The sequence below is a fragment of the Bufo gargarizans genome, chromosome 7 (genome assembly GCF_014858855.1).
Source record: "Bufo gargarizans isolate SCDJY-AF-19 chromosome 7, ASM1485885v1, whole genome shotgun sequence".
NCBI lineage: Eukaryota > Metazoa > Chordata > Amphibia > Anura > Bufonidae > Bufo > Bufo gargarizans.
This window is the reverse complement of record NC_058086.1, coordinates 192,825,881-192,841,315: the sequence shown is the minus strand read 5'-3', so window position 1 is coordinate 192,841,315 and position 15,435 is coordinate 192,825,881. Positions and strand designations below refer to the sequence as shown.

The 15,435-nt window shown below is 45.1% G+C and overlaps 1 protein-coding gene across 1 annotated transcript in view; it reads right to left on the bottom strand.

Annotated features, from left to right (window-relative positions):
* Nucleotides 1-1,952: 1,952 nt before the first annotated feature.
* Nucleotides 1,953-15,435, bottom strand: part of SYNPR (synaptoporin) — a gene marked incomplete at its 5' end in the record, with an annotated part of 64,237 nt that continues 50,754 nt past the window's right edge. The window contains 2 exons of the mRNA XM_044302110.1: nt 1,953-2,258; nt 9,255-9,446. Coding sequence (XP_044158045.1) covers nt 1,953-2,258; nt 9,255-9,446 — 498 coding nt within the window. The remainder of the gene's footprint in view (nt 2,259-9,254; nt 9,447-15,435) is intronic.

The following is a 15,435-nucleotide window of genomic DNA, read 5'->3' as shown; positions in this document are numbered from 1 at the left end:
ACACAGTTTTAAATTAGAGGGGCAAAGGTTTAAAAGTAATATAAGGAAGTATTACTTTACTGAGAGAGTAGTGGATGCATGGAATAGCCTTCCTGCAGAAGTGGTAGCTGCAAATACAGTGAAGGAGTTTAAGCATGCATGGGATAGGCATAAGGCCATCCTTCATATAAGATAGGGCCGGGGCTATTCATAGGATTCAGATATATTGGGCAGACTAGATGGGCCAAATGGTTCTTATCTGCCGACACATTCTATGTTCTATGTTTCTATGGGCACTTCAGCATTGAGAAAGGGACCTCCAACCCAAGGAGTATCATAGGATCAAGAATTTATCGAGCCATCAATATATTCATAGGGATTAGTACCATCCCTGTAATCATCTATCATTGACATGGACATAGTCTTAGATGCACAAGTCAATGCAGGACCCATTTATCTAGCTTTAGTCAACTACATAAAGGACTTTGCAATTGGGCAAGCTCTGAGGCTTGAGCCATAGCTGGGCTTTCTTTTGACTTGGGGCAAAGTCTAACTATACACTTCAGATAGTTGTCGGCCAAACAAGCGTTATTGCTCCTGACCCGCCGTACACAGGCATGCTTCGCTCGAAAGCTCGAAGGCCATTTCTGGAAACCTTTGGTGTCAACTTATGTCCAGTGAGAACAAAAGAATTACAACATGGCTGACCTTTCTTTCCACCAGCATCTGCTGTCAGCGGAGGATCAGTACAACATTAGATGGTTGGCAAATGTCATCTAATGTGTATGGCCAGCCAAAGATTTAGTCTGCCCTATCGCTGTCTGTAAATCCTTTGACCAAGATACAGTAGCTACTTGACACCCTACCAAGTCCCAGGCATCTAGGAAAGACACGCCACCTGATTCTTTCTCCCCTATGCTACTCACGTTTCTGAGTCTACCCATATAGAATTTCAGATGTGAGTGACTTCACTCAGGTTCTTCCTGCCACTATATGTATGGAACCCCTGATTTCTAATGAATGAATGGGGTGACTATCCTGTAGGACTTCTGCTCTAGTCCACAAATTGTGTACATGACAGAGTTGTCAAGCAACCATAACTTATGTATATATGTATATTACCTGGAAAGTGAACTAAACCTTAGGTTGTAAACATTTACCACAGTAACTTGGTCCTCATCTCACACACACACACACACACACACACACACACTAAGGAAGTCACAACTACTCTACAAAGTGTGACAAAGAGGTCTGTACAAGCTACAGGTAACAGTACGAGACGTCACTTTGATCCCTAAAATATAATGTGAAGAATATAAAAATGTATGGTAATGTGAGAACTTTATCATGTGCACAAAGTTAGTTGATGTTCACCATGATTACAATGTGGAGGCCTCGTCATGTAGAGATCCCATTATCGTGGTTGGAACACCTTGAAGGCTTCACGTGATGATGGATCCCAAAAACTACAAGAAAGATTTTTTTTACTTTTGCACAGTGTTACCATAACATATGGCTACAGTACAGAATACAGAATATACCTCATGTCACTCTAAGTTATATTGCAACAATATGTGTCCAAACCATATGATCATGCCCAGAACTATGCATAAAACAGAAAATTAACAGCAAACGCACATCTGTCAAGAAAGATGTAGCATGCAGGTTTTGGGGTGACCAATACCATTCTTAAGTACAGTGAGATGTGTAACTTTTGCCACATAATAGAACATCTACATCATACAAAATGTGATTACAGATATACACACAAATACAGTAATTTTATACACTAGAGATCTTCACCAGTTCCTTAATTTATCAGAGGAGCTGGATCCACCATCTGCGTTTGCTTCAACTCTAGAAGAAACAGTTTGGCAGTCTCTCACGTATATACCATAACGTTCCCATTGAAGCATATCTTCTCAAGCTGTCTGGTCACTGGGGATGGAACATGTTTTTCTCAATTTCTGTTAAATCTGGTTGGCAAAAGATGTTGGGCCTGTTTGGTTGTATCGAGCCTGGTTATAGTTTTGCTGGCCAAGTCCACCTGGTTGTCCGAAATTGGGTTGCTGTCCAAATCCTCCTTGTTGCTGGGTATATGGTGGAGTTGGTCCATAGGTATCTTGGTTGTATCCACCTTGGTTTAATGACTGGCTACCAGACTGTTTTTCCATTGGCTCTTGGGGATATCTTTGACCTGAAGCATGCCAGCCCGTCTCCTTGAAGACAAACCAGATGTTTCCAGCCCACAGAATAAAGTTTAGAAAACCAAAGACCTAGAAGTAAAATCGGATAATGGTTTGAGCAAGAACAACTCAGAAAAATGAAAGTAGCTGTGAAAGATGTCTAACAGGAAATATCTGAACACAAGTCATAAAACTTTGAGATGCCTAGTGTTATTTGGATTTCTATAAAGAGGGTAATGAACGACCACACAACTATGCTTACAAACCAAAAATTAAAAAAAACTTGAAACAATTCACTTTTAGATGTAGTATATGGTTAAAATGTGCTACAAATTGCATAAATGTTCCATAAAATACATGTATAACAGCCAATCAATAATTATAATTGAACAATAAATTAAAACAAATACTGTAATGCAATATTGTGGACAATATCAGTAAACTAGATCATTATTAGGATGTATGTTCACCTAATTCTGTTTAATTTTCCGTGAGAAATGGTTTGGTCTTATCGGTGTGTTGGTGGACCCCAACTTTACCATGGAATTGCGCCTATTTTCCATTTGGCTCATAGAAAAAGGGAACAGTTTCCTTTGGAGATTATCCAATTATAATGGAAAGAGCAAAGTGTTTGGATAAAGGGTTTGGCAGATACTATATATCCTCATGCAGAGTGCCTAATCTCCCAGTTAACGCTCCTCTGGAATTCAGGGAGGATGATATTTAAATGAGCTCTTAACAAGCTCTGCCTCTCATGCCGCCAGAAGTAAGTTAGCTATCCCATAAGTTAAAGGGGTTGTCCTGCCATATATGTTGATGAACAATCCTCACGATAGGTCATCAGTATCTGAATGGCGGGGATCCAACACCTGGCATCCCCACCGATCAGCTGTTTGAAGAGGACAACCACTTTAATGTTTGACCTTTTAGAGGCAGAGCTTGTTAAGAGCTCATTTGCATACACTCTTCCCAGAATTCCAGAGGAGCATTACCTGGCCTATAAAACTCCTATAAGACTCCTCACGCCAATTAGGGGCTCTCCATAAGGAGAGTATAGTATCCCCTGAATCCTGACCTAGGCCTCTCACCAAGTTAAGCCAGTACTTTCTGCTCTGCACTAATGAGGGGCACTAATGACTATCTGCACCTCCCTGGCTCCTGTCTGTGCCTCCCTGGCCCCTGTCTGTTGCCCTGGGTCCTGGCCCTTATCTGTGCCCCGTCCCTGGCCCTTGTCTGTGCCCCTGGCCCTTATCTGTGCCCCCTGGCCCTTATCTGTGCCCTCCTGGCCCTGGCCTGTGTTCCCCCCGTGGCCTCTGTCTGTGGCTCCCTGGCCCCTGTCTGCGCCCCTGGCCCTTATCTGTGCCCCCTCCCTGACCCTTGTCTGTGCCCCTGGCCCTTATCTGTGCCTCCCCGGCCATTGTCTGCACCCCTGGCCCTTATCTGTGCCCCCTGGCCTTTGTCTGTGCCCCTAGCCCCTGTGTGCACCTCCCTGGCCCTTGTCTGTGCCTCCTTGGCCCCTATGTGCGCCACCCTGGCCCTTTCAGTGCAGCCCCTGCCCCTTATCTGCGCCCCCCTGGCCTTGGCCTGTGCCTCCCGGCCCTTGTCTACGCCCCCTCCCCCAGGCCCTTGTCTGCGACCTTCCACGGCCCTTGTCTGCGCCCCCCCCCCCACGGCCCTTGTCTGAGCCTCCCCGGCCCTTGTCTACGCCCCCCCCCAGGCCCTTGTCTGTGACCTTCCACGGCCCTTGTCTGCGCCCCCCCCCCCCACGGCCCTTGTCTGAGCCTCCCCGGCCCTTGTCTGCGCCCCCCCCCCTGGCCCCTGTCTGCGCCCCCCTGCTTGCTGTTCTGCCATCTGCTACTGTTTATTTTGTTACTCTTATATGTGCAGAGGGTGTGTGCTTATATGTGCCATAATAAGCACTAGTACATGGCAGAACAGCGGGCAGAAAAGGGGAGGCTGCCATGTACAATGCCACTACATGACAGACAGTGTGTGTGTGTGTATATATATATATATATTTATATATATATATTCTATATAGGAAGAGGATGGCGTGGCAGCCTGGTCTACTCTAGATCGTGACTAGCCAGAGGAGTGGGGTTTACACAGGAGGAGAGCGTTGCAAAGCGCGTGGGGTGGGGGAGAACATACAAAAATTTGCTGTGGGGCCGTCACTTCTAGCTACGCCCCTGCTCACTGAAGATAATCAATGCTAATCTGCCTGTATTTTCTATCTAAATTTGTGATGGCCAAATCTGGTCACTGAGCTCTAGAGCCGTTGACTTGACAGATCATGTCTCACTAGCTTCATATAGTGGAGATCCTTGGCTTCATACAGGACATTGTGAAACACAAAGCATGTCTTGACAATGGCTTCCCGTCTACTCTTTACACCAAAACAAGGCATCTTCTGTTATTTTTATCCATTTTTGTCAATTGCAATAACCTGGGTAGAACTGATAGGAAAAAGGACTTGACTTCAGATAATTACCGGTAACTAATTCTAAGAATTAGACAAAGGTAAAAAAAGGACCATCACGTCATGAAAGAAATGAATCAGGTTGTCACATGAAACCTAGACTCCAGGACCCTGTAGGGTAAAATCTAAAGTGCACTCCTATTCTAATGACCCCCTGAAAGATCCTGCAGATGTATATGAAGGATCATTACTTCTTGTTCCCACCTCCCTGGAACGTTTCATCTCTGCAAGATATTGCCCCAATAAAATACAGCATTCATCGGCTTTGCGGCGTCCTACGGAGATGGCGAGCGGTGTCACCTTTCAAGTTAAAATTGAATTTGGTGATAAATGAAGATGTGTGTGACTTCTTCATATATTATTCATCTCCCTGGTACATCTGTCACACGAGTGCCATTTATATTCAAATTATTGAGTGTCACAAGAAAATGTAATCTTAAATGCTTTGCAGATTAAATTTCCAGACTGTATGTGTTCTGGGGGGGATTGCAATTAGGCAACCTTGACACCGTGTGATTTATTGCTCCTCCGCTCGCTGCTCCTGGTGACAACTTCTCTTTTCCTGACTAAAACCCTGTATAACATTTAGAACTGTTTCTGATGTTTGTGGGAAAGCCCTCTCGTGAGGACATCTACAACTGCACCTACACGTGGTCTTCTGGAGGGCAGGTCCTCTTAAAGAGGACCTGTCGGATCTCCACCTGACATACTGTATCTGTTGTGGCAATGTGAACATTGAGGTGTGCAGTAAAGTCACGGGGAAGCAGGATAAAAGGGGTGTTGTGTGCACTGGGAGCGTGTCACCAAGGGGCCCGGCCTTGGTGGAGTAAAAGCCCTAGTTCAGGTGTTCACTAAAATAGTTGGGGGACACCATGTAGATAGGGTAGCTGGTTCAGCTAGTTCAGGGCGGGCTTTTACTGGGAACAGGCAATGTGTTGGGTGGGTGCCTGTTCCCCATGCTCCAGTCCTGGACTTAGGGCATGCTCATGTCCAGGGATCCTATTTAATCCTGCTACTGGATCTTAGGTGTGTCTCACTCTGGAGAGTGTGCAGACAGAGTCCTGGTGAGGCTCTGTGTGAGTGGTCTCAGCCAGGTGGGTGTTACCATTAACCATGTGAGATGAGCTCACCTCCATTCACTATGTTGGTGCACGAACACAGGATTGGCTCCCAGTTGATATATGGCAAATTGAAGTTTCTTCAGGAATTTATTTAGTCTTGATACATAGAGAAAAATTACAAAACAATTTCACTTACGCGTTTCTGGTGGACAACCACCCTTAGTCATAGCAGACAAAGTAAACGATGCTTAAGTACCCTAACAACTGTTTTCCGTTTGCCAGGGTAGTTAAGCGTGTTGCCTTTTTTTACTTTGTCTGCTATGACTAAGGGTGGTTGTCCACCAGAAATAGATTTTTTTTTTTTCTATATGTTTCAAGACTAAATGAAGTACAATGGATTGTATCTGAGTGCGGAACAAACTCCAGTTTCTCTACATAGTCTGTGTTACCTCTCATTGGACATTATCAGAGTATGTAGGGACACCCCCCCCCCTCCCCCAATAGGTAACACCCAGTTGTCCCTGTATCTCAGTAATATTGCACATTTATTGAAATGTCGCTTGGGATGTGAATGGAGAAGAAAACACAACATGATTTAAAATGAACACATGTTCTTTAGCGGCTCAGGTGCGTGTGTATTATGATGCTCTGCAGCAGCTGAGGTATGTATTATGAGGTTCTGCAGCAGCTGAGGAGTGTGTTAAGTTGTTCTGCAGCAGCTGAGGTGTGTATTATGATGTTCTGCAGCAGCTGAGGTGTATTATGATGTTCTGCAGCAGCTGAGGTGTGTATTATGATGTTCTGCAGCAGCTGAGGTGTATTATGATGTCCTGCAGCAGCTGAGGTATGTATTATGATGTCCTGCAGCAGCTGAGGTGTGTGTTATGATGTTCTGCAGCAGCTGAGGTGTGTATTATGATGTTCTGCAGCAGCTGAGGTGTGTATTATGATGTTCTGCAGCAGCTGAGGTGTATTATGATGTCCTGCAGCAGCTGAGGTGTGTGTTATGATGTTCTGCAGCAGCTGAGGTGTGTATTATGATGTTCTGCAGCAGCTAAGGTGTGTGTTATGATGTTCTGCAGCAGCTGAGGTGTGTATTATGATGTCCTGCAGCAGCTGATGTGTGCATTATGATGTTCTGCAGCAGCTGAGGTGTATTATGATGTCCTGCAGCAGCTGAGGTATGTATTATGATGTCCTGCAGCAGCTGAGGTGTGTGTTATGATGTTCTGCAGCAGCTGAGGTGTGTATTATGATGTTCTGCAGCAGCTGAGGTGTGTATTATGATGTTCTGCAGCAACTGATGTGTGTATTATAATGCTCTGCAGCAGCTGAGGTGTATTATGATGTCCTGCAGCAGCTGAGGTGTATTATGATGTTCTGCAGCAGCTGAGGTGTGTGTTAAGTTGTTCTGCAGCAGCTGAGGAGTGTATTATGATGTTCTGCAGCAGCTGAGGTGTGTATTATGATGTCCTGCAGCAGCTGAGGTGTGTGTTATGATGTTCTGCAGCAGCTGAGGTGTGTATTATGATGTTCTGCAGCAGCTGAGGTGTGTATTATGATGTTCTGCAGCAACTGATGTGTGTATTATGATGCTCTGCAGCAGCTGAGGTGTATTATGATGTCCTGCAGCAGCTGAGGTGTATTATGATGTTCTGCAGCAGCTGAGGAGTGTGTTAAGTTGTTCTGCAGCAGCTGAGGAGTGTATTATGATGTTCTGCAGCAGCTGAGGTGTGTATTATGATGTCCTGCAGCAGCTGAGGTGTATTATGATGTCCTGCAGCAGCTGAGGTGTATTATGATGTTCTGCAGCAGCTGAGGTGTGTGTTATGATGTTCTGCAGCAGCTGAGGTGTGTATTATGATGTCCTGCAGCAGCTGATGTGTGCATTATGATGTTCTGCAGCAGCTGAGGTGCATTATGATGTTCTGCAGCAGCTGAGGTGTATTATGATGTTCTGCAGCAGCTGAGGTGTGTGTTATGATGTTCTGCAGCAGCTGAGGTGTGTGTTATGACGTTCTGCAGCAGCTGAGGTGTGTATTATGATGTTCTGCAGCAGCTGAGGTGTATTATGATGTTCTGCAGCAGCTGAGGTGTGTGTTATGATGTTCTGCAGCAGCTGAGGTGTGTGTTATGATGTTCTGCAGCAGCTGAGGTGTGTATTATGATGTTCTGCAGCAGCTGAGGTGTATTATGATGTTCTGCAGCAGCTGAGGTGTGTATTATGATGTTCTGCAGCAGCTGAGGTGTGTGTTATGATGTTCTGCAGCAGCTGAGGTGTGTGTTATGATGTTCTGCAGCAGCTGAGGTGTGTATTATGATGTCCTGCAGCAGCTAAGGTGTATTATGATGTTCTGCAGCAGCTGAGGTGTGTATTATAATGTCCTGCAGCAGCTGAGGTGTGTATTATGATGTTCTGCAGCAGCTGAGGTGTGTATTATGATGTTCTGCAGCAGCTGAGGTGTGTATTATGATGTTCTGCAGGGGCTGAGGTGTTTATTATGATGTTCTGCAGCAGCTGAGGTGTATTATGATGTTCTGCAGCAGCTGAGGTGTGTAATATGATGTTCTGCAGCAGCTGAGGTGTGTATTATGATGTTCTGCAGCAGCTGAGGTGTGTATTATGATGTTCTGCAGGGGCTGAGGTGTTTATTATGATGTTCTGCAGCAGCTGAGGTGTATTATGATGTTCTGCAGCAGCTGAGGTGTGTGTTATGATGTTCTGCAGCAGCTGAGGTATGTATTATGATGTTCTGCAGCAGCTGAGGTGTATTATGATGTCCTGCAGCAGCTGAGGTGTGTGTTATGATGTTCTGCAGCAGCTGAGGTGTGTGTTATGATGTTCTGCAGCAGCTGAGGTGTGTGTTATGATGTTCTGCAGCAGCTGAGGTGTGTGTTATGATGTTCTGCAGCAGCTGAGGTGTGTGTTATGATGTTCTGCAGCAGCTGAGGTGTGTGTTATGATGTTCTGCAGCAGCTGAGGTGTGTGTTATGATGTTCTGCAGCAGCTGAGGTGTGTGTTATGATGTTCTGCAGCAGCTGGGCTACACAATTGCATCATATTTACAGCAGCTGCTGAAGAACATTGTTTTAAGTGAAAGAGATCCCTGAATGGCAGGACATCTGTAGTTGGAACATATTTAAATTGATCTATGACAGGAAGAGATAAGTATATTCTAGCTGGTGCCGCTGATCTCTGTGTAATCATCAGGTTATGACATCAGAAAGGCATGTATGCACAAATATTATTACCAGACAAGTCAGGAGGAAACCTTCATTGATGTGTATTATATGACTATTATGTCAGTTTCTATAATATGTAGTATTGCAATATGTTTCTCACTTTTTAGTTTTTCTTAAAGTTCTCAAGACTTTGCCCCTAGTTCCAAATTTTGCAAACATCTAATTATCTTACTTGACCTTTAAAGTCCCAGACTCTGTATCCACAGGTCCCGGAGTCACCGGGAGAATTTCTGCATTGATGGATCTAAGAAACAAAGCCGTCAGCATCCTCCCGGGTCCTCCTGTCACGTGAAACCCACTTACCACTGAGGTATTCAGACTGGACATGACGGGACTCCGCAGTCCCATACACTTGTTGGAAGGCTGTTTGCAGGCAGAGATCAGTAGCAGAACTTCATCAGGATCTGTGGCCACCTTAACATCAGAGAGTCCTTTAGCCCAGGCAGACGAGCTGACCAGCCACATGAAGGAGAAAACCACCGTCACAATGAAATCCTGGGGAAGACATAAAAAAAGACATAAAACACATGAATCAAGTGGAATACACAACTTATTTACAAGCAGTCCTGTGTAAAACCACGGATGACACAGTGAGACATTTCTATGAGTGGCAGCAATTAACAAGATCCTGTTCATCTGATAGACCGTACATGGATGTAGCAGAGCTGAATTAGCAATTTTTGCTCATGCATTGAGTTAGGGGCTCTTTCACACTTGCGTTCTTTTCTTCCGGCATAGAGTTCCGTCGTCGGGGCTCTATGCCGGAAGAATCCTGATCAGTTTTATCCTAATGCATTCTGAATGGAGAGAAATCCGTTCAGGATGCATCAGGATGTCTTCAGTTCCGGACCGGAACGTTTTTTGGCCGGAGAAAATACCGCAGCATGCTGCGCTTTTTGCTCCGGCCAAAAATCCTGAAGACTTGCCGCAAGGCCGGATCCGGAATTAATGCCCATTGAAAGGCATTGATCCGGCCTTAAGCTAAACGTCGTTTCGGCGCATTGCCGGATCCGACGTTTAGCTTTTTCTGAATGGTTACCATGGCTGCCGGGACGCTAAAGTCCTGGCAGCCATGGTAAAGTGTAGCGGGGAGCAGTATACTTACCGTCCGTGCGGCTCCCGGGGCACTCCAGAGTGACGTCAGGGCGCCCCAAGCGCATGGATCACGTGATCGCATGGCACGTCATCCATGCGCATGGGGCGCTCTGACGTCACTCTGGAGCGCAACAGGAGCCGCGCGGACTGTAAGTATGCCGCTCCCCCGCTCCCTGCTCCTACTATGGCAACCAGGACTTTAATAGCGTCCTGGCTGCCATAGTAACACTGAACGCATTTTGAAGACGGATCCGTCTTCAAATGCTTTCAGTACACTTGCGTTTTTCCGGATCCGGCGTGTAATTCCGGCAAGTGGAGTACACGCCGGATCCGGACAACGCAAGTGTGAAAGAGGCCTTAAGGGGGTGTTCTGGTTTAAGAAAAACCTTTTCATGTACCTTAGGGCTCATGCACAAGGCCATTGCCGGCCGGGTCCGTATTGCAGCCCGCAAACAGCGGGTCCGCAATACACGGGCACCGGCAGTGTGCACCCCGCATCACAGATGCCGACCCATTCAATTGAATGGGTCAGTAATCCGGAAGGTCGGTGCGGAATGGAGGCAAACAACCCCATGGATACACTACGGAGTGCTTCCGTGGAATTTCTGTCTGTGCCTTCGCTGCAGCCAATCACTGGCCGCAGCAGTGACCTGCCCCCCTTGCGTCAAGTGACCAACCTGATGTGCAAGGGGAGCAGGTCACTGCTGCGGCCAGTGATTGGCGGCAGCGGTGTTGCAGCAGATGTTGACAGTAGGGAACCCAAGCAAGGCAGCTGAGGTCATGGAGCAAAGAAGCCAGTACCGAGTGACAAGGAGCAGGTAAGTATGCTTCCATTTTACCTTAGAGCTGCAATCATAATTCTGATGACCTTCCTTGGAAACAATCAACAAGCTTGTTTTCAGGCACACCCCAAACAACGTCCCTGTGCTCCTCCAATGCGGGGGACAGTTAGTGTTTCCTGACATGAGATTATTGTACAGTGTCTGGTGAATTTTTTTTTAACTTGGCCCTCGGCTACCGCCAAAAAAGAAACTACCGGAACAATCTCTGTGCAGACACTGAACCAGCAAAAAACAAAACAAAAAAAACCACGCTGTCAGATTTAAGCTCTGAAGCCTGTAGAATTGTGAATGCAGCTCTGGAGTATAACACAGTCTATAAACAGGATCGCTGCATGTTGGGAGTCGTAGTTTGGCAACAGCTGCAGAGCTACAGGGTTGGGAAAAAACGTCTTGCCACCTAGACAGTGACTCGCCCATGCACTGACATACTGTGCCATCCGAACACATGCGAAGTAACTTGGTGTAATGATGCTCTGTGCAGCCTCCGGCACTTTACAGGCTTCAATGATAAATGGCTTCTGCTGTCCTCCTGTTGTGAGTGATGTTCATCTAGAAACCATTATCTCTGCACAAGGGTCTCCCAGTTACCTTCTTGACACAGCTGGGGAGCGGCGGAGAGATGGGGAATTACTATTCTTAGGAACTGGAGTCATTATAAGAATACATAAAAGCACAGCGCAAACGGGTGAAACGTATAATAACCCGGCTTCGAAACGTAGAGACATCAGCACAAGTGCATTATCCTGTAGACTATAGAGCGCTAACATATTCCATAGGGCTGTACAGACACATCAGACCCTGTCCCCACCAGCCCCTTCTTCACATAACATTGCTTATCTTGTTCTAATTCTGAGTTACAGCCTGTATTATTTTCTGAAGCTACATTCACAAGTCTACAGGCTTCAGAGCTGAGATCTCCCAGCAAACCTTGATGATTCAATGCCTACACAAAGCATGTACTCCAGAGCTGCAGTCACCATTTTAAAGGCCTCTGAGCTGAAATCTCCAAGCATTCCTTAATGATTCGATGTCTACACAAAGCGTGTACTCCAGAGGAGTTGCATTCACCATTTTACAGGCCTCCGAGCTGAAATCTCCCAGCATTCCTTGACGATTCGATGTCTACACAAAGCATGTACTCCAGAGGAGTTGCATTCACCATTTTACAGGCTTCAAAGCTGAAATCCCCCAGCATTCCTTGATGATTCGATGTCTATACAAAGCATGTACTCCAGAGCTGCAGTCACCATTTTAAAGGCCTTCGAGCTGAAATCTCCAAGTATTCCTTGTTGATTCGATATCTACACAAAGCGTGTACTCCAGAGGAGTTGCATTCACCATTTTACAGGCCTCCGAGCTGAAATCTCCCAGCATTCCTTGATGATTCGATGTCTACACAAAGCGTGTACTCCAGAGGAGTTGCATTCACCATTTTACAGGCTTCAGAGCTGAAATCTCCCAGCATTCCTTGATGATTCGATGTCTACACAAAGCGTGCACTCCAGAGGAGTTGCATTCACCATTTTACAGGCTTCAAAGCTGAAATCTCCCAGCATTCCTTGATGATTCGATGCCTACACAAAGCATGTACTCCAGAGGAGTTGCATTGACCATTTTACAGGCTTCAGAGCTGAAATCTCCCAGCATTCCTTGATGGTTCGATGTCTACACAAAGCATGTACTCCAGAGGAGTTGCATTCACCATATTACAGGCTTCAGAGCAGAAATCAAGCATCGCTTGATAGATGAATACCTACACAGAGTCTGTACTCCAGAGCTACATTCACAATTCTACAGGCTTCAGTCTGAAGTCTCCCAACATTCCTTGATGGTTCAATGCCTTCACAGAGTTTGCTCTGATGATTTCTATTTGGGGTAGCCATGTTACGTATTTACACTATATACTGTAAAGTCATGTATACAGTATATATCTGAACATACAGTAATAGCAATAATGTCCTCACCGGTAATATACTTACCCCTCTCCCCGCGGGGCTCCTGGATGAAAACATGCACTGTCGGGGAGGGAGGGAGCAGCCAATGGCAGGTGGGGACGGGGACGAGCCTCCCCAGTGTCACCCATGATGCTAGGGAGTCTCGTCCCCGTCCCCACCTGCCATTAGCTGCTCCCTCCCGACACCGGATGTTTTCATCCGTGTGCAGGAAGAAGTAGCAGCGGGTGCCGGGAGCAGGGTAAGTGTGTAAGTGTATTACTGGTGAGAGGCCCGGTATATGTGTGTGAGAAATTGGATAACCCCTTTAATAGGGAGGATATGACAATAAGCCTAAGGCCTCATGCACACGACCGTTCCGTTTTTTGCGGTCCACAAACCGCGGATCCTCAAAAAACGGAAGCCGCCAATGTGCTTTCCGCAATTTGCGGAATAGAATTGTAGACATGCCTATTCTTGTCTGCAAAACGGACAAGAATAGGACATGTTATATTTTTTTTGTGGGGCCACGGAACGGAGCAACAAATGCGGACAGCACACGGAGTGCTGTCAGCATCTTTTGCAGCCCCATTGAAGTGAATGGGTCCGCATTTGCGGCTCGGATGTGAACCCGAACTACAATCGTGTACATGAGGCCTAAGGCTGTTTCTAAAGAAATCCAGCAGAATTGAGAATGCAGCTCTGGAGTATGCTATACACAATAATTCAGTAATGTAAAGTATTTACAAGGTTACCCAACTTTTCATATAGATTACATAATGTATATATTGCTGAATCATGGGGTTCGAACATGGTACAAGGTATCATATCAACTGAAGTTGTCTCCTCAGGTTCCGCATAATTTCATCAACCTGATAAAACCAATTAAATATTTATCCATGTGAGAAGGTATTCGCTGTAGTTCACACCACTAACAGATTACTTAATTACAGCAACAGGTGATCTACATCAGAATCAAATCAGACCCTGCGGTGTGAGGACGCCGGTAACACATTCTGCTCCTTCCACACTTTAGATAAGAGATCCACATACGTTTGCTAGGGTTTGGTAGACGATGATAACCTTTAAAAACAAATACCGCAATATACTTTTACTTTGCATTGTTTTTTATGGCTTTTTATCTTTAATCACCTGTTTACATAGGACATGTTGATGTGTACTGCACATTCAGGAAGATAATGCAGAATAGAAATGTCACATTCCATCCCTTCTCTCTCTAAAAATCCCAGAAAACAGGAGTCTTAATGGTAGTTTTGGCCCAAGTTATTTAATTTCATATAACTGGTTTCTTATGTATGTCCATCCATTTCTGGGTAGTAACCAATATGGCTGCCACTATAAATCCTAAAAAAGCAAACACACGATGCAACAACACTCTACAAACCTCTCCTGACTTGCCTGTTTTAATAGCTTCATGCATTTCCCATGTAATAACAATTCTGGAGCATCTATTCTTATGGCTAAATGCTTTGCCATTCCTTTATTATTTCTACTAGAAGTTATTAATGAATTGCTAGCAGTCTGCAGTAAGGGTACAGAGGGGAGGTAACCAGTTGGGGGTGTGTACCTGCACAGACTCACTCTATCCAATCAGTGCTGCCGTTTTTAAACTGTGCAGTTGCATATTCCCAACTGGTTACCTCCCTCTGTACCCTTACTGCAGACTGCTAGCAATTCATCCATAACTTCTAGTAGAAATAATAAGGGAATGGCACAACATAGAGCCATAAGAATAGATGCTCCAGAATTGTTATTATTATAAAAACAGGCAAGTCAGGAGAGGGGAGAGGTCCTCTTTAAAAATAAACGAGCCCTACACTAAAATGACTCATATCTCCTTTAAACCGCAGTCCATTCTGCAGGCAGCATGGTATAGAGCAGGAGGAGCTGAGCTGACTGATTTATGGCTTTGCAGGGAAAGAGTCTGTATAATTTGTAATTAATTTATTTAAATTTCTGCAAATTCTGGGCTTAGGAGTCCAGTGGGCGGTTCTAATCCTTTCTTGTAGGACTATGCATACAGACCTAGCTGTCAATGACTGATAAGACCCCCCACTAGACTCAGAAAGTCAGAAAGAGCAGAGTTTTGAATAAATAAATGACAACTCTCCTCAGCTACCCCTGCTCTATAACAGTATAGCATAGAATTTTTTACATCTTTAACAATGGGGGATCTTAAATAATAACCATTTGAGTCAACCTCTAATCACCATATATTTGATGACTCTTCTAACAAAATAGTATTGCAAAAGTGGACAGCCCCTTTAAGACTCCTTAATGAAGAACTTTTTATCTACACCATTGACAATCCAGCATATTGAATGTGTTCTAGCAAAAGCTTAAGCAGATATAAGGGGGTAGTAAAGATTATAAAACTTTAAAGCTTTAAAACTTTTAATCAAGATAAACCTAACATAACTAAACAGACAATAGTGTGTGTACATCAGGCAACCTGCGCCACAAACCAGCAAAGATAACCTCAAGTTATGGGGTAGATAACAACTCCACAGTCCTGGAGCCGGTGATACCAGTAATAAATTGGAATGGTCTTAACGGTTAGCAGAGGTTTCTTGAAGTCCTCCAATGGTAGATAAT